This window comes from Anoplopoma fimbria, unplaced genomic scaffold (genome assembly GCF_027596085.1).
Source record: "Anoplopoma fimbria isolate UVic2021 breed Golden Eagle Sablefish unplaced genomic scaffold, Afim_UVic_2022 Un_contig_8572_pilon_pilon, whole genome shotgun sequence".
In the NCBI taxonomy this organism is placed as follows: domain Eukaryota; kingdom Metazoa; phylum Chordata; class Actinopteri; order Perciformes; family Anoplopomatidae; genus Anoplopoma; species Anoplopoma fimbria.
Window position 1 is genome coordinate 45,131 of NW_026553274.1, and position 27,836 is coordinate 72,966.

General features: G+C 39.6%; 1 protein-coding gene and 1 pseudogene across 1 annotated transcript; both read left to right on the top strand.

The window, feature by feature from the left end:
• LOC129116427 (carboxyl-terminal PDZ ligand of neuronal nitric oxide synthase protein-like) overlaps positions 1–1,152 on the top strand; it is a 41,370-nt pseudogene extending 40,218 nt beyond the window's left edge.
• On the top strand, positions 709–27,253 carry LOC129116428 (uncharacterized protein C1orf226-like). The gene is given in 6 exon segments (XM_054627330.1): positions 709–757; positions 20,913–21,109; positions 21,229–21,353; positions 24,341–24,785; positions 24,787–24,862; positions 24,865–27,253. Coding segments are annotated over 5 exon segments (966 nt in total). The 5' UTR covers positions 709–757; positions 20,913–20,923; the 3' UTR covers positions 24,999–27,253.
• Positions 27,254–27,836: the final 583 nt, after the last annotated feature.

Here is a 27,836-nt window from a genome sequence, read left to right on the forward strand (position 1 = left end):
TAGATGCTGTTACTGATTTTTGAGAACACTGGAACTGCTGTGAATCCAAACTGACTACACCTTCCATCCTCCTTGAAGGAGTGAACAACAAACCTGTTTTCATTTTTAATGCTTATTCAGGGTTATTATTTGGAAAGACGAAAAAATCCTTTAAAGTATCCTTCTCTCACTTTTTGAGCTCCAGATCTGTTCTCTGTGTCCATAAAAAAGGAAACAAAACATGTTTCGCTGAGCAGCCCTGACGATGATAAAATGCTTTGAAACATGTTTTTTTTTTTTTTTTTTTCTTGCTTACCCCCATGCAAACTTGATTTATTGGCAACTGAGTGATTGATTTTGTTAGAGTTTTTAAGAAGCTGCTTTCCACCACAATTCACAGATATCTATATCACATACATTATTCTTCTGTCATGATCACAGGAGGGATGATGGCAGATGAATTTAAATCAAGGCACAGTGGAACTTTTGAATACAGTATGAAATACGATGTGTCCCTTATTCCTTGTCTCTCCCTCCCTTCGCACATTCATCACTTTTCTTTTCCTTTTTCCTCATTTCTATCTCATCTCCTCTCTGCAGTGGGATCTCAGGACAGTCTGTTGGAGATCACCTTCCGGTCTACGGTACCTCCAGTGATCTGCGACCCCACAACTCCCAAACCTGATGTGTCCTCCCTCCACCTGCCCGCGCTGGGCTCCACCCGACGGGACCTGCAACGTCTTCTCATCTTCCAATGGGACTCTGGGAAGCCCCCTAGGTAGGGACAAGTGTCTTCTCAAACTGGAGTGTTTTCGTTTTCTCCCGGGGCCTCCACCTCCTCAACTCCCCTCGCCTCCCCCGCTGCACAAGGCCGACAGGCCAGAGAGCGAAGGCCAAGAGGAGTCTGAGGGCACGGTGAAGTTGTTGTCAAATGACGTCAAATCTCTGGCCTGCCTGGACTTCGCCACAAGGTTTAGGGAGTCAGGTATCGCCTCAGAGTATGAGTCGAACACAGACGACAGCGATGACAATGAGGATGATGGGGAGGACGATGAGGAGGAGGAGGGGATGCAGATCTTTGGCTGGGGGAGTGATGAGGAGACGCTGAGGCTGCTTAATGTTCTCAACAGACAGGGAACACCCGACTGTCTGGGAGATGAAATAGCGGTATAACGAACTAACCTGTTCCCCCCTGAAGAATCAGCAGCCTTTACCTGTTTCTGTCCATTCACACAAACACTACCCCCTAGGAATAACCGTGTAGCGAACTAACCTCTGTCAGACAGTCATATATACAAGGCTTACACCAATATGTTGGTGTAATATAGTTGCAATTGCATAAAAGAAAGAGGAAAGACTCAAATAGATGAATAAATGATAACTGTAGGCGGAAAAAACAACTAGTAGTAGCCCTGATCTGAACAAACTACATATCATGGCGTTAGTTGGCTAACGTAGGCATCCTGAACACATGAGCCACTCATGAGTTGGTAGGCTTACATCTTTTACTGCACAGAAGGAGGGCAATCTTAGCAACTTGATTTACTTTAATAGAAATTGTTTGTGTCTCCAGATTTTCTCTTTGGCTCACTGACGGGGGTGCTATGCGTTCAGTGCTGTCCCTAGTAGCCAAATGCTATTAGCGACATTTAGTTATTCACTCCCCTCCCCCGTGTGTGACTGTTTTGACCTACTTCTCATACAAAAATCTATATTTTATTTATCAAATTATTTATTTACTATTATTGCTATGTTATACTAAGTATCAGGGCTGTCAGACAGTCTTGGATGAGGGCTCCAGGTTGAGCTAAACAAGTTTCAATTTGAGACAAAAGTCCTGAACCTGAAGCTGAGAAGAGCCATATGAATGTACAAGGCAGTAGCAACAACTGGGGTCCCTGGTAAGGCTTAAAATCAATGTGTCATGGTTACTCTCTGTTTGCTGCTATTGAATACATAGTTTATTTGTCAGTGAACAAAGTAAGATTATAATTCGCTTCACATTCAGTTCAAACACACTTAAGGAATATTAATATCACCTTAAGTATCCCCTATTGGTCACACCTGTGATCCATGTCTCAAGAGACAACTGTGTGAATCTAATCTCTAATCTATATGCATATACACTTATTCTTTAAAACCTTGTTTCCTTCATTTTCTTTTACCTTCACTCCCAAAGTCTCCTCCCAGCTCTCTGTTGCTGAATTTCAAACGGGGAGTTTATCTTCAAAGTCTTTCCTCCTTTCTTTCAACACATTGAATTTATAAGTCAGTCTGTCTTTATAGTGTAGATGTAAACATGGAATCGAACCAAACGTTGAGGTTAGTTCAGGGGCGAGCTTTCAGTTTGTCAGGATTGGGAGCGTAGCTGTCCGTCACGCTGGCAGGAACAAGACGACAGGGTTTGGGACTGGAGTGACTGATGAGCTCTTGTCCTTGCTGGAGAGAAAAGTGACTCTTCTGATGAACACTTCAGCCAAATATGGCAAGGAACTTTATTACTGTCTCTATGTTTGGAGAGGGGAAGTCCTTTCTTATTATCAGTAATAATAATTACTCAAAGACTATTTTTGGACAAAAATCTGTATCTGTACTGTGTGTTACAAACTTTGTTTTCTACGTCATCCCATGAAGTGTCGAACTGTCCCGTCCTTGACTTCTGCAGGCTGCCCTCTTTTTGTCTGCTCACAGTTTGTTGACTTGGTAGTCAGAGCATGTTTGCGCTCTCTTCACTTGTCCACACATTTCCCCCAGCTTTTTAATTTATGTAAAGCCAGGATTAGTTGGACCTCGAGGAATGCTGTTTGTTTCTTTTATTCATCCCGTAAACAAAAAATCTTCCCTCGTGCCAGAACAGCAGCTCACGGATGACAGCCAAGAGTGGTCTCATTTGTTTAAACCCAGCTCTGTGTATGGACTCCAAGCACAATGCAGTATTAAAGTGTTCATTTTGTTTCACCAGGAAAGCCACAGAGTTTTCTTTCTGCGTACTGTAGCCCCAGTTATAGTTGTCGACTCACCACAGGCTTAGAACAGTCCAGCATTTGGCAAAGGTAGATGCTGCAGAGATCTGAAGGGGAATCAGACCAGTTCTCAACGGGCTCACTATCTTTTGCAAAAAGCTTTAGCCTGATAGGATCAAACCAATTGAGAGAGCGCCCAGTAAACTAACTCCCAGTTCGTCATTCGCTTTCTGAACATGTTTGCATTAAAGGATAACAGAGATTTAATCAGAGCTGTTCTTTTTCTGAAAGTTTGTTTGGAAATTAGTTTCAACTTACGTTAATCATCAGTCTCTGTCAAGTGTGTTGGAGTCAGTGGTTCTATCAAAACTACACAAAATAAAGGCCATTTGACATTTAGTCCGGGAAATTTGGATATGAAAGAAAACATACTCCCAGAGTCCATAAATAGATTTCCCAAAAAAGGTACCGGAGGATAATGGGAACAGGAACTGAAGTTTAACACTAACACCAATAGCAGGCTGATACTCCATGAGTTAACGAGCAGCCACCTTCAAAAAGGGTGGAAATGCCTCAAAAAAAATAAAAATAAGCTTAAATGATGTATATGTCCACTCTTGATATGATCTTTATAACAGAAATTACAGGATATGAGGGGAGAGACAGATGGTAATAGACAACCATGAAAGGTCCCCAGCCGACGAAAACAGTGGACGTCATGGTTCATGGTCAGTGCCTTATAGTCCTCTAGGGTAAAATTGAAACATTTGCCAGAAATCTTCTCAAACACGCTCAAAAATTCCCTGAACACTTATTGACAACCACTGCACTCTAAGCTTTCTCTCCTTCTGTTGCTATCCGTCAGAGTTTGTCGGTTCCTCTGAAGTCTGAAGCTTTTCTGTTTGACCCAGATGACAGGAAACCACGTAGATCAGATATGTGTGTCAGTGAGAAGGTTGTTCTCTATGTTTGACATCCTCTGCTACACATCATCTTCCCTTGTCTCATCATCTACCTTTTTCCTTCTCTCGTTTTGTTTTCTATTCTATTTTTTTTATAACATGACAATTATAACTATGACATTAACACATAAAATCTGGCGCTGCACCTTCTCCATTTGAAGGGACGGGTGTATTAGACAGCACAACATCAGGGCAAAAGAATAAGAAATGAGCTCACTGCTGAAATATAATTAAGAAACAGATATTTTATCTCCAACCAGCAACAGAATTTTAAAAATGCCATTTAAATCACATTTCAGCACCTGGTGTAAAAACAAGTCAGATAATATGATAATTTAGAATCTAATGAATCAGCCCTTTAAATTGACCAAAAATATATTCAGACTGTTGCAACAGATCACCAGTTTAACACATCTTCACACTGATATTACAACGATTTAAAAAGGTGACCCCCATCTCTCGATTCAATAATCGCATTTAATCAAAGAAGATATTACATTATCAGGTCAGAAATTACTTTTATATCAGGCCCAATCACATTTTTGACTTATGCAAAGAGAGGTTGCCTGGAAGTCTGGAGACAAGGGCGTGTCTGGAGAACGTGCATTATGAAAGTCATTATGTGAAGGTGCTATCAGTACGTTTTTTTTAATTTGTAATTACTTAAGTCCTCCTTGTGTCCTCAGCCCGCAAATGTGACTATTTAAAACGTAGAGAGTGGTGTCTGACAAAGCTCCTGAGTTTTTGGGAAGTTGGTGCCCACACAGTACCGAACACAAAATACACACACAGTACAATTTTATTTTTTTTCAAATTTGACACAGATGTCAATAAGGTGTTTGATGCGTCTTTAAATACCTAAATGCTTAAGCCTTAACCTAAAAATATTTCCACGGCACGTCACCAATAATGTACGATATTCACGCAGCATCACGCAGTTAATATGTAAGGGATAATACCAAAAAGTACTTTTCATAATTACAATGAATGACTTACTTGTCACTTGTCAGCCTTTTAGAATAGATCATTTTCAGTGAACAAGAAATTGAAATCTTGGTGTTTATACTTCTTATAGCACACCGCACAAATAACGTTAAAGTCCTGCTTTAAATGTGCTGCCAATTGGGGAAACTCAACATCTCTACTCCATTGTTCACAAGTTGTGTGAAAACAAAACAAAGTCGAACACATCAAAGTTTAAAAAAAATTTCTTCTTCTTGTTGCACATTTTTTATTTATTGCACACTGTTCTTATTTGAAACACAATTTGCTCAAATTTTGCATCAAACATTGGTTCAAACCAGTGGTGCAACCGCGTTTAGTCTTAACCGTGAATTGGTCCTTTAAAAATGTAAAGACTTGACATTATTGTCCTAATATTTCAGTTCCTGTTAGGACATGATCATAAGTATAGAAGTAAAACAAAGAGTACTATCTCTGTTTTCTGTTTCTGCATCCTAACCTTGTGTTATTTCCATTATTCCATTATAAGTAGCATTTCTTTACTCTTAACCTTCTCTCTCTTCCTTTTCCCAGCCTGCTCTTTACACTTTTTTTCTATTCCAGCCTTTGATGTTAATACTCCCTTTCATATCATCTATATTTCTCTCACATGTGTTTGACCTTATTCTCCTGTCATCTCTAGAACCCAGCTCTTCTTCAGACCTCTCCAAAATGCCAGACCTACAGTAAACGGTCTCTTGTTGCTGATTTATGTATTAGTGATTCATGCTGTGTGGTTCCAAAAATAACTACAAGGGGAGATGCTGGAGGTCTGTAACCGCCGTGTGAAGGCCCCATGTTCAGGGGTTTATAGTGAGAACACACGAAAAGGCAGAGGGGAGATTGGTTTCTTTGTGAGATATTTGTGTGGAAGGTTCTGTATAGTCTGAAAGTTTGAACTCATTCCTACATCTTTAACTAGTTATTGATTCAGCCTCTAGTGAATTCATGGGATACAGTTGAATTGTGGCAAGTGTGTGTGTATTTGTGGTTGCTGGTGTGCATATGTGAGAATGAAGTGAGTTGTGTTCATCTACCACTACTTCAGAGTCACCATAATGGGCTTTTAGCACCCAAAGCAGACGCTCTGGTCTCAGGGTAACAGCAATCAAGATCTTCTTTGTAGCTTCCGGAAAATGTTCCTGTAGTTTTCTGATAATACTGCAAGAAAAAAAAAATCTATTTCTACTTGATAGAAAAACTTTCAAATCATATCTGATGTAAATCCCCTAAATTGCCCAAATTTTGTCACAAACTTTCATTGTTAGTTTTGATCTTATTAAACTCAACATCCTGGAACAAAAATGATGCATCTTGTAAAGTAAGATTAGCGGAGGGACTAATGTGGAATCGCTACGTCACTCACAGTACAAACATCACAACATATTCTCTCTCCAAAAGGTCGTTTAACCAATTCGATTTCACTCGCTATCCTTTAAACTGCTGAATTGCCATTCCAGTCCCGTCTCAGTCTTTATCTGTGTCTCAGTTTGTCTCTGTCACACACTGCGGCTCCTCTCAGCATTAATTAATTGTCTGATGGGGCTTGACGTTGCCTTCTGAGAGCCACGTTGCCAACCAGTCCATCCAAGCAGAGCAGGCTATGGCGACTTGTATCGATTTCCCCGTCACAGGCATATGTTGTTGAAACTGGGGTTAACCACCGGGACAGCTTGGGAGCAGCACAAATCAATACACTTCTTTACAAGCTCAGTCTGTCACCTGCAGGGACACACTATCCGGGCCTACACCTAGCCATTGTCTGACATACCTACACATTCTTGGTTATGACCTGCTCAGTTCAGTCTTTAAGGACGAAAAGTTTTTTTGGTTCTGTACTCCAGCAAATTGGATGGGAACTTTACGATGAGGTTAACCTCAGCAGGTCAATGATCCTAAACACACAAACAAGGAAACCAAGAAGTTTTTAAGAGTCCAAACAGATTTGTTCTTTACTGATTGATACAGTCACATGACCTCAATCCAACCGATATTGTGTTTCACTGCTGAAGACCAAAGGCGAAAAAGCTTCAACGCATACAAGGTAAAACTTGACAGTCCCATAAAATAATACATTTTCTGGAAAATCGACAGATAAATTGTTAATGCATGCAATAACCATACTTTCAAAAATCAAATATTGCATTACAGCAGGCCTGCTGACAATGGCCTAAAATACATGCAGAGATTTTAAAGGGGTACAACAGTATAACCCGTATGACAAAATATCTGACAGTTGACAAATGGGTTTCATCTCACTAGCTGAATCTTCATACTTATCTTGTAATATCAGATACAAATGGCTGAAGTAAGTAAGTAGTAAGTTAACCTTATTTATATAACTTTTTTTTTTTTTAAACACAGTTACAAAATGCTTCACACACACACACACACACACACAAAATAATGAATAGTGTTAAAATAAATTACAATATAAAACAATGAGAGACAGACCAAACATGTACGTATGGTAATCTTTACGATTACATTATACAACTGAGATTACCCCCCCAAAATTGAGTTTGACACAACATGCACCACACATCCACAAACAGCTACAGTGTATTAACTAAGTGTGCCCTGTGCTCGCGAGGAGGTGCCTGAGGTTGTTTTGTTAATGTGAAGTAGTGCTGACAGAGACGTGAGGAGCTAGTGGGGTCACGTAATAACAAACACTCACAAACAGACCATCACGCTGCTGAAAGTAATGACCATGTCTGCAGCAGAAGAGCAGAGGGAATAAAGGACTTTAAAAGCCAAGCTGTTAATCCTCTCACCTCGGCATAAATGATCAGAGTCAAACTCCTGTTTGACTCTGATCATCAAACACTGAGAATATAACAATCTTATAACATTTATTTTAGTATAAATGTGTGCTTTAGAATCCAGACCATCCCTGACCTAAGTTCTTAGCTTTCAGTGTCTTTTATGGCTGAAACCATCAGTTGAAAAATTAAGTACAATTTGGATTATTTAATAATGGTTTATGTTATTTATTAAGCAAAAATGGCCAAAACTTGCTGTGTTTTCTCTGTGATATATCATTGTAAATTGAATATATTTTAGTTTTGGACAAAACAAGGCTTTTAGGCCATAACCTTAATGGATTAAGAATTTGCTTAAGGCATTTTTCAACCTTTCTGACTCTTATGATTAATAGTTTAATTGACAAATGAATGGAAAATGAAACTAATCCTTAATAATTGCAGCCCATGTACACTTTGTGTCTCTCCAGTGTAAGCACAGTCTGCTACTGTTTACTGGTTGCTGCTCTCTACAGCATTACAGTCACAAATCCCCTGACCGCATATTCCCATCAGGTAATTGGAATTTGAACTGGCGACCGTCCACTCACATCTCTAACCCTCTGACTGTCACTGCAGAGTTAGATTAGACCTTTTCTTGGAGGCTTTTTTTGCATTTGCCTCACCGTTCAATCAAACATGCAAGCACGTTTAGAGGCAGGGGGGACTTGAGAAAACTGCCCTGGCGTTCTGACTATATTTCTGCTTTGATGTTCCCATGGTGCAGAGCTAGAGGCCGTGCTGAGCGACGACTTGGCATTGTACGTAATCTGGAACATGTGGAGCTCCAGATGTGAAGGTCTAAAAGAGCAAAGTGGTCTTGAATTGCGGCACAGCTGAAGACCTGTCTCAGCCACGTCTCTCTGTAAGCCCATCTGTCTGGTCCCATTTCTTGTCTTTTTACACAGCTAACTTTTTGTATTTCTTCATATATGAGCTGACAAAAGACAGTTGACAACATACACGCATTTAATTTAAAAGGAGGTTAATGTCAGCATCTGCCTTAAAGAGGACAACTGACGCAAGCAAGAACTGAAGGGGAAAGACAAGAGATGCCTTTGATCACTTTTAGCTCTTATTCAGTAATATTTCAACTTGCTTAGTGTTTGAATTGTCATATTAAGACACGATAAGACACGTTGAAGCTCCCTGTGTTTACTCTGTCTCGTTAAGAACAAACTCAGATTGACAGATAGTGTTAAACAGACAGAAAACAAAAAGTTTGTCTCACTTATGAGGCCTTTCATGCCTTTGATTAACTGTCTCGCTTCCTTTTTTTTCATGGTTCAAGCTTGTTTGTTGTCTTTTTGTTTCAAAATGACAAAACCACCCTACACAATGTCAGCTGCAGAAAGACCTCATCCCCCATCCAACACCTTTGGGATGTAGTACAAAGCTGACTGTGAGCCAGACCTTATCATGATCATCAGTGGCCAACCTCTTGTGGCTGAATGGGAGCAAATCCCCGGCAGCAACGTTCCAAAATCATGGAAAGAGAGAGGAGGCAGTAGATAAATGCCCATAGTTTTGAAACCCATCCATCTATCCATTATCTCTAACCGCTAATCCTTTACAGGGTCAATCCCAGCTGACACCCTGGACAGGTTGCCCGACAATCACAGGGCTGACTTATCGAGACAGACAACCATTCACTCCTCCCATTCACACCTGTGGCCAGAAGGTTCAAAACCTCTTTCTGTTGCTGGTTTTGAAATGACATCATTTATCACATATCACATACTTTTGGCCATGTACTGTAACTTATCCTACACATAACACTAACCTGAACTGTTTTTGTAAACCTAATCCTTGCTCAATTAAATCTAAATTCTAATCCTAAAATCCTGAATTCACCCTCTGGAAAACCCGGTGTTGGCAGCATGATTTCTCTTTTTCACAAACAAATCACGACAAGGATTAAACCAAAACCACACAGACAGACACAAAGAGAATCAGAAAAGAGGAAGGCAGAGAGTGACACGATGTCCTGTACGACAGACACATTCTTTTCCTGCAGGCTACATGTACTTCTGTGTCTCAGACGCTCTCACTCTAGGGAGCCTTGGGGTCAGACAGACAGCGATTTGGCAAATGGCTGAATTAATTATTGATCTGATGACTTTGATAGTGAGGAGAGACTGAAGGCGCCCAAACATGTCTGGTTGCACCCTGCAGTATATAGTTTGCTGTTTTTATGCCATCCTATATTTTTGTGTCCTTTTTCTCGGCCCTATTTTCCTGGCTGAGAATAAAGTTTTAGATCAAGTTAGTTTTGTGTTTGTAAATGTCTGACAAAGACTTGTAGCTCAGTTATGATGAACATATTTCATTATTTTCAGATAAGATTTTGTAATTTACTGCTTCTAGTTTGGTCAGTAATATCAAAGAATGTGTGTGAACAAGTTCCAACATGTGGAGGGAACTCATTCTTTGTGTTTTGGGTTTTACATGCATGTTGACAGGGAGCAACAAGTTAAAGAAAGCAAGCTCTCCAGCTGAGAAAAACTGACATGTGTTCCCTTTAATTAGTACATGACGTGTGCCGTGGCTGCAATGCATTGTGGTCTGATGAAGCCGCAGTAAGTGGAGAAGCTGGCACAGTATCTCAGCATATTTTATGATGGGTTGCTACCAATATGCATTTGTTTTGAAATCATTTGAAACAAACAAAGTTTGTCTGAAAAGGCCGTCAAAAGAGCTGGCAGTACCGTTGATGCTGTTGTGCCAACACTTTTATGATTTAGGCTGCAATGGAAATGGAATGTGTAGACAGAGTATAACATTGCATGTCAGGAAAACTTAAACTCAGAAACTCTTGGCTGGACAACCATTCATTTTTGTACATATAAACATGATGACCAGAGGGCGAATCACTTGATCCTCTGACTTTTTATCCATTGCGACCACCAGATGAAGGTTTTCACATAAAATGTATCTCAACGTCTCCTAGATGGATTGGCACAACATTTTCTACGGACATTCATGGCTCCTTGACAATGTATCTGGCTGTCTTATGCCACCGTAAAGTTTGAGGTTTTATGTGAAATGTCTCGTCAACTATTTGATGAATTGCCACGAAGGTTGGTAAACAAATTCATGTCCCCCTTGAGATAAATTGCAGTTACTATGGTGATCCATTCTCTTTTAATCTAGCACAATCATCAATCAGGCAAAAATTTCATTTTTGGTGAGTTGGTAAACATTGCTTGTTAAGAATGTTTGCCTCCAGTATTTCTTGCAGACCTGGTAGAAACTCTCTTGTATGGGCAAATTTTAACTTTTGCACAAAATAATCACCTCTATGATTGCTGTTCACTCTCCTGTATTAACTATCCTGTATGACTAACTCGTCGTCTAGAGGACACACTAATGCCAGTGTCCATGTTTGTGTCACTGTGGCTGCTCTTTTAGAGTTTGTGGGGAATAACATCATTATTGAATCATTTCTTTTCTAAACAGAGGAAGTGCGGCTCAGGTATCTAATGAGGTCTGCAAGGTCACGGAAGGATGTGAGGTGAATTGCTTGCGAGGCAGCAGCAAAAATAATTAACCGAAACATTAGACTGCTGTAATGATGATGGGAACATTGAGTGGACCAGCTAAGAGGTTATTTGAACTGAGATTTTCCAATGTTTTCTTGAGCTTGTTAAGGTAACCAAAACAAATGCTACTATTATGTGTGGGTCATCGCGAAGCAGTACATCATCAGACCTGTTTGTTAACTATTTTTCTGGTTATTCATTTTCCATATGTCAATCCCCCACTATCTGTATGCTGCTTGTTTTATTTCTAAGCTACATGTAATTCTCACTGCCAATGCTTTTTTGCCACTTTGTGTGATTAACTGCTGATTAACAGTGATAGTCCTGGTAAATATTACTACAAAGCAACGATGGGAACGTTAAACTTTTCGGGGACAGTTTGGAAAGTTTTACATCGCAATATGCCGACCTCCGACCTTCTTTAACACCATACATAGTACTAAAGAAAGAAAATTATTTTGTGGACGAGATCTGCCTGTCAAACCCTGCAGCCTCTCTGGCTGACGCTCTGAGGTGCCCTTAAGATGATTTGAAGGCAAGAGGCTGCGACTGAGGTCTGCTGCTGTAATTGCTCTTCTATTGAACAGTCAGGGCAGGTGGACTCACCGCACCCTATTGACAAGAATGCAATCAGTATTGGATTCAGAGGAGATTATGTGGGATCATTCATTGCATGGTCTAAATTCTATAGCAGGGCCTCATTAGTAAAAGTTTCATTCAAGTTTCATTAGTAGGCTTTGACAGATTTGGTGCCATGTAGCTTAAACACTGCTTCTGCCAATTAATCAAGCCCAATGGCCAAAAACAGAGGTATAGTTTCTGGAAAGGTTACTTTAGGTAGAGGAGTAAAAGGTAGAAGCATGGGAGGAGGAGACAAGTCAGTTGTGTTAATGGGGCTTCTGTTTTCCCCTGAGACTGAGGGCCAGACTGGGAGGCTCAGCCTGTCATGACAAGATAGATGCTGGGAGAGATGTTTTTGGGGATGGAATTTAAAATTTGCTGCCCTGCTGTGTTAATGGCACCTGTTAAAGAAGAGGAGGGCAGGTCGGCTGCGACACAAGAGGTCAGCTTTAAAGTTTCCTCCTGTGCTGTCAGTTCCTCCTGATGCACAGCTGAGTGCAGGAGAAAAAAGCAAATTTGGCTAATTACATTAGATATAACTGAAATGATGTCCTAGTGGGAAATTAGCCTGACAGGCTGCCTGTAGATAAGATGGACACAGAGAGCTGAAGATAATACAATTAATTAAAACAACTGCACATTGACAGTCATCCGGGGATACATATGTCAGGCGTCTTCATTTCAAGATATATTCGATATATCAAGTTTGACTTATTTTACCTTTTCTACAGGCCAAGCTGATAGGAGGGAAAACACAGTAATGCAGGCCTCATTTTACAATCGGGATTACGGGTTACATTCTCCTTACAACCGAGCAATTCGGCTGAGTGAATGATGACTATTGTCTCTCAGAACCAAAAGTGGAAGATGTTACAGTTGTTGTTACAGCACCGCAAATCGTCTTAAGGATGTGGTTAAGGTGGACTATCGTGGTTTGCATCCCGTCTCCTACTGTCAGCACTGTTTGCTTTTTACCACTGCCACAATCTTTTCCTAACCTAAAATCCTTTAGGGTTCCAACTTCCATGTAACAATTATTTTTCATTTTTTAAAAGCTGCAAATCCTTGCATTAGTGCTTTTTGCTAATTAAACGATTATTTGATCAACAGATACAGTAGCTGCAGATCAGTATTTTGATGATTGACTTATCAATCAATAAATTAATCATTTCAGCTCCTTGATAATTAATTGTATGTGCTGACGTAATGTTACATTGTTTGCCAGCAAGCTGGCTAAAATATCAGCTAGTTAGCCTCATGTTACTTGTGATGGCTCGGCTGGGAAACTCTTATTTTTCCTTTGAGAAAAACTTGTTGGAGCAAACTTACCAAATCATATAAGACAAAGAAAACAGACAACAGCTCAGTAAGAAAAACAAGAGACTATAGCTGCTTAATAATGTCCTTTTTGAACAACTTTCTTGAGAGATATTCCTGAGAGAAATAAAAATCAACTGAGTCTGTCTCTTAACTTTCTTTGAGGTACTTGATAATTTAGTTCAATCCATCTCAAAAAGGCCATTATTTTGGAATGTAAAGCTCCTCAAGCGTAAGTTTAAAGGTAAATCCCATTTTAAATTGGAGTTTAAAGTTTTGCTTCAACAGAATTAAGTTTAATCTAGGTTTATAGAAAAACTAAACTGATGTTTAAAGAGAGGTTTCAATGTAATCTCTCTTAATTGTAAGATAGTTTTAAAATTGAAATAAATCATTGAACTATGATTCAATCAGGTTTAAAAAAAAAAAACCTTGTTGATGTAACCCAGCCTTAGAAGAAAATATATTCACACTGATCTTCCATATTAAGAGTTTCCTGTGTAAAGAAAGTCATGAATGTTACATCAGATCCTCCATAAAATTGGAAGTGAAATCCAGACGGGACCCACTTTCCAAGAAGAAAATGACTAAAAGCCGGCACAAAGTGATGATGTGACAGGCAGCATGTCAGTCAGAGTTCAGGCTACTAAATCAGAAACGTCTTCCATTAATCCGGTCCTGCATACGGTCCCTCATCAGTCTGTGGAAGACCCCGACCACAGCCCGACCACTTTAATCATTCATGTTATAATGAACCCAGGTAAAAAATTGATGAGGGGCTCTACCTCTGTGTGTGCGTTGTGTGTGTGTGTGTGTGTGTGTGTGTGTGTGTGTGTGTGTGTGTGTGTGTGTGTGTGTGTGTGTGTGTGTGTGTGTGTGTGTGTGTGTGTGTGTGTGTGTGTGTGTGTGTGTGTGTAAGATGGGAAGCAGAGGGTATTTTTTTCTTCCCTGCTCTCAAACTTTTCCTCACACACACACACACACAAACGCATGCATATCTTAATGTAGCGAAAAGCTCTAATTTAATACATCAGTGATACTGATCCTGTCCGGCCTGAGGATTAGTGTGTTTAAATTTTCTCATCCTCTCAGCCCGGCACTTTTTCTCTCACATATTCTGAATTTACAGCATCCGCTCTGATGCAGCTTTGTCCTGTTCCGTAGCAAACCAGAACATCATTGCACTCTGCTTCTCTGGTCGACATAAAGGCCTCAATCAATTAATGAATTTGAATTTATACTTAAAAAATCTAATTGTTGTTTCATTTTTTCTTCTTTTCGCAAAAGGACTTCCTGTGCTGTCACTGTTTACATTAAACAATTTTCAACATTTTGCATAAGGAAGGAGAACTTTTTTACTGTTCATAAATTGATTGAAGGCTGTAACATACTTAATATGCACAGGGAGTTCTTAGAGCGTGGCAGTTTCTTTTGTTACACTGACATACCACTTGAATATGTTTGCACTTTTTCTCTTTTGTTTGAGACGTTAAGGTAAATCTTTGCACAGCTTTAATCTCCTAATGAGTCCTCAAAATGTGTTTGACGTAAACAAAGATAGATTATGCTAATGGCATAACAACAAGCTGATTAATGCACTAGTCGCAAGAAAATGTGTCATTATGTTTTTGATAATCTCAATTCAAGGTTCATTTCACTTTCAACCGTCTTCATCAGAAGTTTATAGAGTGGCCCAGTTGCCATGGAACTGTAGATGTTCCTATAGGTCTTGTCATCGATGTTGACTTAAAGATTGAGCTTGGAAACTATAGTTGACAAAACAATCTCAATTTAAGAAAAAAATGTCCTCATTCCATATTTAAGACCTTTAGATCAGTGATATTACAGAATTCTGACTTTTAAAGAAAATAATTTTGTAAACCAAAAATTTGACTTGTATATACATTACATATCACTGAAGAAGTCTGAGTGTGTGTGTGTGTGTGTGTGTGTGTGTGTGTGTGTGTGTGTGTGTGTGTGTGTGTGTGTGTGTGTGTGTGTGTGTGTGTGTGTGTGTGTGTGTGTGTGTGTATACGTGCATGGCTCAGTGTGTGTGTTCCGTCTCAGTGACAGAAGTGGGTTACCTCGGCTAAGAACAAAGCCAAGAGTTTGGCACTTTGATCGGTGATGCCAAAGCCAAACCGAGTTAATTACAACCTCACACTGGCTGCCTGGCAGAGTCGAGCACAAGTCACAGAGAGGGAGGGCGTTTTGAGTTGATTTGGCCAATTACCAGTTCCACATGATGGAAACTGTAATCATAATTACATCGTGAGTGCTCATTATTCCTTGTTAAGATAGAGAAAATGACCCTGGAGTGAAAAATATACACTATTCAGCTGTAGCTATTGATGATATCCAGTTTAACACTGAAATAACAAATTTCTGTCTTGAGAGAGACATTAGTGTTCTTGCAGGGTACATTGTTTTTCACTTTGTAAAGGTCAGCCGCTCTGATAGTTCACCTGTTTCAGACACGACCACTTAACAATGCCTTTAAGACTGTGCTTTAGTCATTCACAGTTTTGTCCATGACGAAAAGCTAATCTCAGTCAAACATTTTAGAGCAAGTTCAAACACAGTAAAAGAATAGACCAAATTATAATTATACTGCAGGAGTAATCTCAATGTTCCTTCTAGGGTAGGCTTTCCATTTTGGTTAGTGTTGCAGAAGGTTGCGTTATCATTACAGTTGATTCAGCCTGGCTGCCCGCTGCTGGTACATGAGTGGGAGTGAGAGCTCGCTTCTTTAGTTTTGTTAACCATTTTGTTCTGTGCCCCTAAAATCACTCTTTTCACTGCTATGTTTCTCTCCCTGCTTTCTGTATTGCTTATTCTGCAGAGTGCAGAAGTGACTGATTACATGTGAGAGTTTGGAGGGATTACACGTCGGATTACACACTGAAAATTGCCTTCTCGACTCTGCTTTTATTACAACATGAACCTTCTCTGTCTTTGTTTGTTTGTAATCTTACTGTTGGAATAATGCAGTTTATCCACAGAAGCTCCGTAGAAAGGCAGAAAGAAAGAAATCCACATTAATGAATGATAATTATTGCTAAACACTTCTGGCGTGTTTGTAATTAGGAGATAACATAACACACAGAATCACATACACTAGATATGGATTACATTCTGTAATCTGCTGTTACACAGTCTTGCAGAAGTAAGCTAACAGGTTGCAGAAGTTCTCTGGTTACATTCACCCTAATTAAAGATTATTTTGTTCAGAAAATGAAGTCCACAGCAGCTAAATCTTAACCTCTGTCTCAATGCAGTGCAGTGGTTTTTGAATGGTACTAAGATGCTGTATTAGTTGAAACGGACCAGTTAATGCTCATGTTCTGAAAAAACATCAGGAAGGGAGTTATTGTAGTTTGATTCATTGGTTTGGCCCGAATTATGGAATTTAAGCTACCTCTTCTCTAAAATATAACTCAATGATGAACACACAGACAGGACGCACATATTTTAAGACCCAATTGGACTGGCACTTCTCAAGGATATCATTATTTCCGATGTCTATCTTGAATAAACATCAATAAACCTATTTAGGAATCATATGCAAAAGACGCTTCTTTTATCTCAAGAACTGGACAATCATCACCTTTTTATGAGTTTTTTTTTCTGTTTCAAAGTAATCCAGTGATAGCTGTCATCCATGGGCACATGTCATATAAGAAGTGCAGAAAGCTAATTTGGCATATACTTTTAATGAAGCTAATTTGCCAAAATGTGAACATATAGGTTTAAGAAAAAGGGCTCACAGTGTCTGACACTAAAAGAAAACTCCTCCAGTGTATACTAATACTGACAGTACACAATTTTGTTCTTATGGAGCTATTATTTAACATTTTAGTCTTTTTATTATTTATTATAATTAATATTCATACTTAATCACTTGTTTTATGATCTGTTCTCCCACAGTCAAACATCTGATTGACTGATTTCGATATGCATGTTGGTATTTTTAAATGTGCCTGATTTTTGTTAACTTACTGCACACTCAAACGTATCTGACAATCGAACTAGGGCACAGTGCTGTGTTAGTGATTTTAAAAACCTTTCATCAGGTTAATACTTAATTTAATTCACAGTGAGTGCTGCGTTTAAAAAACTGATTGTGTGATAGACTGTGCTAAATCATGCGCGGCACTGCTTGATTTAGGGCAGTCATCATTGGAATATTACCTCTGCTGAAGTTGCAGTGCGGGGGGATGTAACAATTACTTTCATTTTAATGCTTCAGTAGGCAAGAAAATCCACCTGTTTTGTCAGCCTAAATCACAGTGGGGCTGCAGCACAGAGGGCTGTGTCCTTAATAGTTGGGAGGACAAAGATTAAAGGGATAGTTTGGTTGTTTTGAAGTGGGTTTGTATGATGTACTTATCCATAGTCTGTGTATGACCTACAGTAGATGATGGCTGGGGTGCTTGCAGCTTGGAGAAGCAGACAGGTGTTACTGCATGGAAGTAAAGTAATGTACTTCTGTGTGTTTAGAATATTACATTTTTTTTCGCCTTGCCTCCATCAAGGTAAACATTTTTTGACTTGCAATGGATTGCTTTTTGGACATGAAAGATGGATTGATTGATTTAGAGGAAAACCTGTCCATTTTTTGTTTTGTTGCTATAAAAACTGCTACCATGAGCCGTCTGGTAGCCAAGTGGTTAAAACACATAATATATTGCCTCAACATCCCCAGTTTGACTCTGTCTGGAAACCTTTGTTGCATGTCATAGCCCCCTTACTCGTTCCCTGCCATTTCACACCTGTATCCCTCCCATCATAATCAAATGAAGGCAAAAAGCCAGTGGAACCACTGCTGTAGCATCTTCCTCCTGTATAATTGGCTGCAAATATCCCTGGTGTTGTCTTTCTTTTTGGATTACATGATTGGAATATGTCCAACGGCACCTCCTTCACTGCAACTCCTTTTAGTGTGGACGAACTGCCCTCCAGTCACTGTGGGTATTCTGCACACAGCACATTACTCGACAGACTTTTATGCATTCGGTTGGAGTATACTGAAGCCTTAAGAGGAAAGAGCTTGAAGGCTGGCTAAGGGACCATCCAGCAGAGAAATGGTCATAAATAGTGATGTGTGTAAATGAGCCAGACACCTGGGCTCCTTTCCAAACAGCACATTTCCTATTTTCAACAGCATTCGATGCTAGTTGACACGTTAAGAGAAAAGCATCCGAACAGTAAATTTTTTGAGTTAAAGAAAAATGTCCCTGGTCACATTAGGCAGGTCACATTAACAGCTTTCCCCTTCTGTGTCCTTCATAAAGACCTCCTTTGGGTGTACTACATTACAATGTCCATCCATTACCTTTCCATTAGGAGTTAAAGTGGGAGGAATATGTGACCTCTTTGGGTGGTGGGATCAATAAGGATGTTTCATAGCCTGTGCAATGTCAAACTATTGATCCTGAGATCACTCGATGACCTTGATGTGTTGTCAGTACACCCTGAATGACATTGGCAGTCAAGCAGAAAGGTGTTCAAAGACTTAAATGTCAATTAAGTGCTATTTGTATCACAGTAAGAAACAGGCAATAAGGTATTTACATATACCATCCTCTCAACGAGTTATGTTGGCCAAACTGTTAGCTAAAATAATGAAAAAATCTAATTAAAACAAGGCTATTGGATATTTTGTCAAGTTTCATCGCTGAAAACTTAACTTGCTAACAGAAAAGAAGTGTCAAACCCATGCACGTTACAACTTTTAACCAACAGATAAATAAAGTGTGCTAGCTAGTTAATAGGAAAGAGATGCATTTGTTGAAAAAAATTATAAATACCGTAACAGAAAGTGACACAGCAAAATTTAAAAAGCGAAAAGACAGTTACTAGACTTCGCAAAAAAAGACTTTTTGCAGGGCTCGTTGTTAAACTACTGTAGCTGGCAAGCTAATGGCTAGCATGCTAGCCAGCTGGAAAATGCTTCATCACAATGAGGTGCTTTTGATTTTTCTGCACTGGGTCATTTCAATGAGGACTCAAACTCCTGGAGGTATTATTCTAACTGGACTAACTGGATCATATCTCATCTTACCTCTGACCAATGCAGTCCTTTACATTTTTAAATGCAGTGCTTTTTTCCAGTAGCGTAATAGCACCAAGGCCATCTTCAAACATATATCAGTACTGTGTGAAAAAAGCAGCTTCATTGACACAGAGGGCATGCCAATACAATATTCTTTGCATTATAAGAACAAGACACAGACACACAGTTTGCTATATAATTACATTAATTGCAAGATCCACTATTGTTTTCTTTGCATCTTTCTGCTGTAGCAATTTATTTGATAACTCTTTAAAAAAGAGCCTGCATGTTGCTACCTCTAAAGTTAGCGCATATCTTTCTGTCTGTTCTTCTCTCTCTCTCTCTCTCTCTCTCTCTCTCTCTCTCTCTCTCTCTATCTCCTTGAAGTTACTCTAATTGCCCTCTGTATCACTTTGATCTACTGTGCTTTTGTAGATCTCTTGATTGGTACAGAAAGTGAAATGCTTGTATGTACAAAGCGAAGTCAAGGTTGGCTGCTCCCCCCTCGTTTGATGCTCCATCTGATTCCAATTGGCCATGTATTTTTTCCATTTATCTGACCAATACAACATACCTTTCAGATATGTGTATGCAGGTCAAGGCTCTTACCCATAACCTCCCCTGACTTGTCTTTTAAAAGGAAGACATGAATCAGCTGCATTTAAGCACAAACCGCTCAATAATCTGCATATTTAGATATAAAGTTATCTGAAATCTGATACTTCTGTCTCATTAAATGCCTTCCGAGAAACGTTTCTCTACAAGAGGTAAGATCTTCTTTCTTAAGTGGATTGACATCCACCTGAGCTCCCCTTTATGTTTTGCTGTTTTTGATACTGCATTTTGGTTAATTTCTGCTTTATTTTCACCCGTGTTGTCTATATATGTGCATGTATCATTGCAATTTCCATAAATGTTGTTTTGTATATTATTCTGTGATAATTACATACAATGTTACTGCTCTGCCATCTGGCTCAATTCACTTTATTCATTCTCATGAAATCCTTCTGAAATGTGCTGTGATGATGCAACATTAGTCTGTTAAGAGCAAAGCCGTAGAGTGACTCCAGAGGAACATGACATGGTCATTTAAAGGAATACTTCACCAAAATGTATCAAATACTTGCTCCCCTTTAGGCTCGAGAGCTGGCCTTCAAAGGGTTGTAGATTGCTTCATTTGTGGAGGACTGCAGCTGTAGTCAGCTTTGATTCACAACAGTTACAATGGATTCCAATTGACACTTAGAAACTACAATGGAAACCATTCAAACCGCTTCTGCAGTTTAATTCACTCCTTCACTGATGTTCTATTTGTTTGATATAATCCAAACAATTGTTACTCCACCACAAATTGCTAATTCTTCTAGCAGAGTTTTACTGATATAATGGTTGGCAGGACAGAAGAAGTGTACTGAGCAATGTTGCAGAGAGTGTGAATAACCAATCAACAGCATTCCTGTAGTTTCAGTGGAGTATTCCTTTCACTTCCCCTCAAGATCAGAATTTTTGCATCTCATTCTCAAAGCAAGCATCCCATTTGTATTGTCTAATGGTTGAAGGGTCTGCAGCTTTGAAACAACATTAAAAGCAGATGCACGATTTCTGTTATATCCTGCTCTGTATTAACCTCTTTCTATCTTTCTCCTGTTTCTCTCCATTTTTCACAGTTGATCAAAGTATGTTTGAGAACTCCACTGCCCAGCAGCAGAGTCCTCAGACCTCAAGGCCGGGCCAGCCCTCAACCCGACGCTCCGCAGCATCAGCTAATCATAACCTGGGGTCCAGCTCTGTGGACTCTCCATCATCTGGTGGCCAACAGAGGCTTAAAAATGCCATTAATCTGGGCAAGGCTGTCGGCGCAAAGGTTAGCACAGCACAAGCATCAAGTTATCTTCTTCTACTCTTGATATTTGTGTTTTAATGCAAATTTCATTTCTTTATTGTTGCATCAGTAGAGTTTCTTTCTTTCTTTCTCTCTATCAGGTCAATGACTTGTTAAGAAGAAAGGAGCCCAGTCACCTCGGAGACATCGGGGTCACTGAGGTCAACAAGAACGTTGATTCTGTGTGGAGCTGTATGGACCAACTCAATCAGACCACTGCAAACAGGTACACACTCCCATATCTCCCCTGTATGTGTGTGTTGTAAAGAAAGTACTTTAATGTGATCCATTAGAACTTATCCTCTTCTGAATTTAATTTTAACCCTAATACTGAAGCCAAGATCATCCCAAATTAATTTTCAAACTTGTTCATCAAAGGTTGCTCGTTTGACGCAGTTTGGTGTCCCTTTGACCTCTCTGATTCAATGAATCCTTTTGTAACACTTTTGTACTCTATGTATTCATTTTTTTAGGATGAATATGTAAAATCCACAGAACTTTTCACTCATTTAATTTAATGATATAACCACAGGTAGTAATTATCTTATTGTGGCAAAAACATTGAATTACCTGTGCTGAGAGAAGGGTCTTTTACTGTAAATTATAGCAGGAAGAAAAGGTGAATGATTTAAGATTTTCCTGTGAAAGGAGGTTTAAATTAATAATGACACATCAAAGTTTCCTGGGAGAAGTCTGACATTGAATAAGACTGAACTTTTCTGCTTCATTTTCAGTCAAAATGGAAATGCCTTTTAATTGAGTATTCACTACCCTCTTACATGCACACACATACATATTCCAGGTTGTTTCTGTGTGTTTGTATCCGGGGATTTGTTCCAGAAAGCATTGATCAGTTGTCTCTCCAACTGAAGTTCAGTCAAGCAGAAGTCATTTTCAGAAGCTCTGCTCCCATTTGTCTCCATGTGCTGGACTGTGAATAGATTAAGTATAATGAGCCAGTGATGATCTGTGAGGATTTTGTTGGACCGCCGACTGGTCCGGACTAGTGGAGCTCAGAGATATTTTACCTAATGACTGACTGACTGTTGAAACCTGGATGCAAGAGATGCAGTGGACTCGAGCTTAGAACATTCAGGAGCATTTTTTTAATCGTCTGAAAATTAAAGGAGCATGACCTCATATATCATTTTTATTTGAATTTATTCCAACTATTTGGATGGTTAATGGCATTATCAGAAGTTTGGCTATATCAATACGACAGATATGACCCAAATTCTGCATGAAATTCAGAAAAAAACTATATTTTTCTAAGTAATTGTCCGTCCAAACAGTCTTGTGCCTGTAGTCTCTGTGTGTGTCAGTATGTGCAACCTGCTCCTCTCCTACTGTAGGTATGTTTTCTAATCAAGTAGGCCACCTGCTGCCAGACATCCAGAACAATCCCACACAGAAAGAAATGTCAGACCATCTTATATAACACTGCCTGACCTTGTCAGTCTTCAAAAGATGCAGCAGTATGATAGAAATGCTGACATCACAACACAACTTGTTACAAATGTTTGTATATAAAAAGACAGTAAAAGATGTAAACAAGTCTGAGCAGTATAGTAATATTCATGAAGATCTACAAATGACATAGGTTGTTAAGTTTACAAGTTGAGATGCATTACAATAAAATCCATGAAGTTTTATAAAAGTTCTCCTCAGATATTTTTAAAGTTACACAAGAATAGCAGCTAATACTACATCCCACTGCCCGAGTTGAAGGAAAACGGTCAATGAAGCCTGTGTTGTTCCTATAAGAACATGCACCAGTCCAGCTTAAGACATCATTTCTGTGGTATTTTTGATTTTGTATTTGAAGTAAAAATTGCAGAAACCATTGATTTATTTAAGTAACACTTTTGCATTATTTTGTAGCAGATTTTGGACTGAGTATCTAGATACGTATGTAATCACCTGATTAAACGAGATAAACGCCCCTACTATACAGACACCAGCCTATTTTTCATAAACATGAATCTGAGAGACTTTCTGTGCTCTTCACATTCTCTACAGCACAGCAGTGCTTATTGAAATGAATTGTCTTTGAGTGCATCCCCAACTGCTCCAGTGAACGATCATCCATCCATCCATCCATTATCTTCCGCTTATCTAACTCTGACAGAGGCCAACTCCCACTGGGAACGTGTTTGGCTTTGTAAGTATACAGACAAAGCTCTCACTTTGGTTATACAAGGACATGGTGGCTAGTTGCAACCACTCTGGCCAGGACAGAATCCACATTACCTCACTGGATCAGAGTTTTTGAAAATCCTTTGAAGCCTCCTTTTCAACATCCTAGAATAAACTTTTCCAGGGAGGCTGAGCAGTGTGATACCCCCGATAATTGGAGCGCACTCCTAAAAATGTGAACCACCAAACCTGGGTACCACTCCACAGGCACTGTCCCCGACACTGAATGATGTGAGCCAAGACGGCCAAACAATGTCTAGAGCCTTCAGCATCTCAGTGTGAATCTCATCCAAACCTGGCGCCTTGCAGCTGAGGAGGTTTTTGACTACCTCAAGAACCTCTGCCAGGGATTTGGAATGAGTCTTCCCCCGAGTCTTCAAACTCTGCCTCCTCCCTGGAGGCCATGTTGGTCGGGGTCCGTAGTTCTCCTCTGCTGCCGGACAAAACCTGAGCCAAACCCTGCTTTCCCTTTCTGAGTCGTATAACGGTTTGCCACAACTTCCTTGAGGCCAACTGAAAGTCCTTCTCCATGGTCATCCCTAGCTTCTCCCACATCCGGGTTTTTTTGCTCTTTCAACAGCTGCACACCATTGTCTAATTCAATCAACATTTAACCAATTCATTAATTCACAGTGCACCAACAGTTTCTAATTTACAATTTAGTTATCCTTATTTCCGTCAGCCAATCAGCTTTCAGCATAGATTTGACATGGTTTTTGTAGTGGTTCCATCAGCTCCAAAAGATTGTGTGCTTAAGGTTTATTTGCTTTACGCAAAAGCTTATTTGCTTTCTTTCCAAGAGTTACATGCCAAGATGAAGAAATATAGAAAAAAAGAGGACTGTACATTTTTTTTAGACAGAACAGGGTAAATAAGACCGCAGCATGTGTACCAGTACCAGAACTTTTGGTGGGACAGTACTTACTTTTAAACTCTGTTTAACTAATTGCTTCTATGTCTCCCGCTTTCTCCTCCTTCCCCATCACTCTCCACCTCCCAATTTTCCCTCTCCTCCAGTCACATCTCCTCCTTTGACTCCTTCCCCCGGCTGGACCCACCACCCCCATCGGGGAAGAAGCGCCTCCCGCGGGCCCTGAAGACCACACAGGACATGATGATCTCCTCCGACCCCGTGGTCTCCTCTCCGGACCCTGCTGACTCTTCCTCCTTCCCCTCGTCTCCTGACAAGACGCCTCTCATCGCCAAGGAGGAGCCGAGGAACAGCGAGGAGCAGCAGCAGGCCGTGAAGGAGGTCGAGGGATCAGAAGAGCTCACATTGCCTCCAGGCCCAGCAGAGAAGAAATCTGCTGCTGATTGTTGGGAGACGACAGGAAGCAACGGCAAAGTTGATGAAGTGATAGGTGAAGAAGAAGATGTAGTGGAAAATGGGAGCAATGGAGGAGGTGAAGAGAAACATCAGTCCCAGCTGCAGCTCTCTGTGCCAGACCTCATCAACAAAGATCCCCCTGGAGCCCAGAGTTAAGCCCTCCGACGTGTGGCAGAAGGCACCGGGGCCGGACTCACGGCTGGCCTCCACCCCCGCTCGGGGAAAACTTCCTGCCGCATCAGCCTGGGCGAGGATATCCTGCTGGGTAACGGCGCCCCCTACAGTAAAGGCACCGGAGTGAGCGCTGATGACTCAGAGACCCACCCGGACCTGCTGTCGTTTGAGTAACGAGCAGAGTCAGATACCAGTCCAGTATGTCTCAAAAAGTTTGAAAGTTCTGCTCTTAATTTCAACTGGAGAGGCTCGAGGGGTAATTCAAACAGACTGATGATAAGTACTGTGGATCAAATATTCACTGCCACTTTAAATATTTAACTCTCCCCGCTCCAGGGTTTGCCTTAGGAAAAGGGAACAAGGGCTTCCGGGAATCAGAGCAGGGGCCGGATCTGTTTCTTTTTTAACACTTGAGCATCTTTTTAGATGTGTGGAGGAGTTCAAATGTCAAATGAAGTGAGTTAACTCTGACCTCGTTATGGTGCAGTGAGATTTAAAATATTAACATTTCAACCATGAAACACACGACTATTAAGAAATATTATTTTATCAGCATAGTGTATTGATCATGTTTTAGCTCTTCTAAGATTTTATAACATGTCATGTCTGCTTTATGAATGCAATAATACCAGATAATTTAATAACGAATGTAATCAATGTCATGAAATATCCCTCTAAATGGGCAAAAAAACTTTAAAATCTTTGTTTCATGTCCCACTGTTTGTCCATATCATACAAAAGCTGCTAAAATGCAACCAATTACAAACTACAACCAATACGTGTTATATAGAAATGTAATTTGCTTTCGACATAATTACAATACTAAGTTTTAGCAGAATTTTCATCAGTGTAATAGTATTTCCAGTATGGACAGTTTCTTGAATTGAAGGAAACGAGAGGGAGAGGCTGAAGGGAATGTGGACGTGTCAGAGATGGACTGGTTTTTGGGGTAGTTCACTTTCAGTTCAGTCGGTACAAAATATCCTGCAGTGTTTGTCAGGACTGGAAGCCTTTTGACCCGTAGCTTCATTCATATTAAATCATTCCTGACCCCCTTTTGGTCCAGTAGGATTTTAAGATCTTGTCCTTTCCTACATTGGTGTGTGTGCCAGTACATACAGATACTAATTCTAAAAATAATTGTAATTTTTGGGGCAAAAATCTATCATAATCACAAATATTAAAGCTTTACCTATTAATCCCAGATAGTGTAAATTCGCAACAGTAAAAATGGGTTCATCTTTAATCTTTGATTAAGCAAATATTAGTAGAAACTAAACTGAGCAATCAGACTCAGGTGATTTAGCCAGAATGGCTTCCAGTCTTTCTTTCTGCTGACAAAAATTGTGTTCTGAGCTGGCTAAACTTAAAGTAGATTCTTTTTTCTCCCCCAAAAAACCTAACAGAGAGTCGGGATGAAAGGATGGATGGGCGCACAGGCGACATATGGAGGGTGGGCTGGTGAAAAGTTGTTTTTGAGCAAAAGACCGAGAAGATAATGAGCTGTCAACAGAGAGAGATGAAAGCCGGAAATTCTATTCTAGCAGAATCATTAAACGCCAGACCAAAGACATGAATTAGCAGCTCTGTCAGGAAGTGTTTGTTTTTTTGTCATATTGTTACTTTGTGAAAAGAGAAGCAATAACTCATACAGAAGATATGATTATTTCTCTTTTATTTTCACTTCATCTTTTAAGGAAAAAGTTAAAACCAAAGTCAAAGCATTTTAAACAATTTAAAAGCAATTCACATGCTTGTTTAAGATCTCCGGACTTTCCTGACTCAGTCAGATGTGTTTTGCTTCTCAAAGGTGAGCCGACATTAACAGGAAATAACGTGTTAATGTCATCAGTGTGTCATTGAAGGATCTGGCTGCAATGGTTATTTTTAGCACAATCAAAGTGGAAATCTTTATTTTTATAACACTATTATCAGAGCATCTGACACACATGGAAAGCAAGCTTACAGATGTCAAAACCAGACCCTAAAAATAATCAGATTTTCTGAGAGATCCCCAAGTGGGTCCTTGCAGGGATTTCCTAACTTCAAAAAAGGGCAAAAAATTCCCAGAAGACCCTGAGACGGACACAGAGCCAGCTGTAGTTGCGGTTAGGTCGTGCCCAGCAGAATGAGAGGAATGTGGAGCTGCTCTGTAAGAGAAAGGAAGCTTTGTCTCTCTCAGTCTGTTTCCTGTCTCTCTGACTTTGTCTTACATACTGCAAATGTCCCCATTTATTTTAAAGCAGAGGCAAAACAGCTGGAAAACACAGGACAAACCAAATTACAAAAAAATATTTTTCCCAAATTGTTGTATCAAGCGATCCTCAGACCTTTCTGTGGACAGTTTTACTTTGTATTTCTATTTTCAACTTTATGTTGTTAATTGAATTTAGATGCAGGCAGGTCTGTGGATTGTTTGTGGAAACACATGCTGCTGTTGAATTTTTAAATGTAACATCTCCACTGTATTGGGGTGGCAGATGTTTCAGCAGTGGAAATCTCCAAAACAGTATGATTTGCATTGCTGTATGTGGGAATATTTTTGAAGTTTTGGGCGAAGAGTTTAATTATATTATGAAAATAAATGCAGTAAAGCAACCAAAAGTAGAGACCTAAACTAAATGATCTGATACCGATAATCTCCAAAACGTAATCATTCAGCCATATTGAAAAATAGAACATAAAAACGTTTTAACATCTTTTTGATGCCTCAGTTGTGTTTTTTGTTTTTACTAATTGAACTTTAATATTTTAGAGCCCTTGAAAACCTGTTTTCAAATTACTTCAGTTTTTTCCATAACATGAAATATAAATGACTTAATGGGCAACAATTAAAGTTAAAGTAAAAAAAAAAAAAAAAAAAGTGTTATTTAGTGAGAGTTTAATGCTCAAAAACATTTCTGTTATTTGATCACATTTGACTGACGGCCTTTGCAATATTGCTAATTCCTGATTGGTGCATGGAAATAAATGACATCACATCAGGATTATCTCATTTTAAAGAGTTCAAAC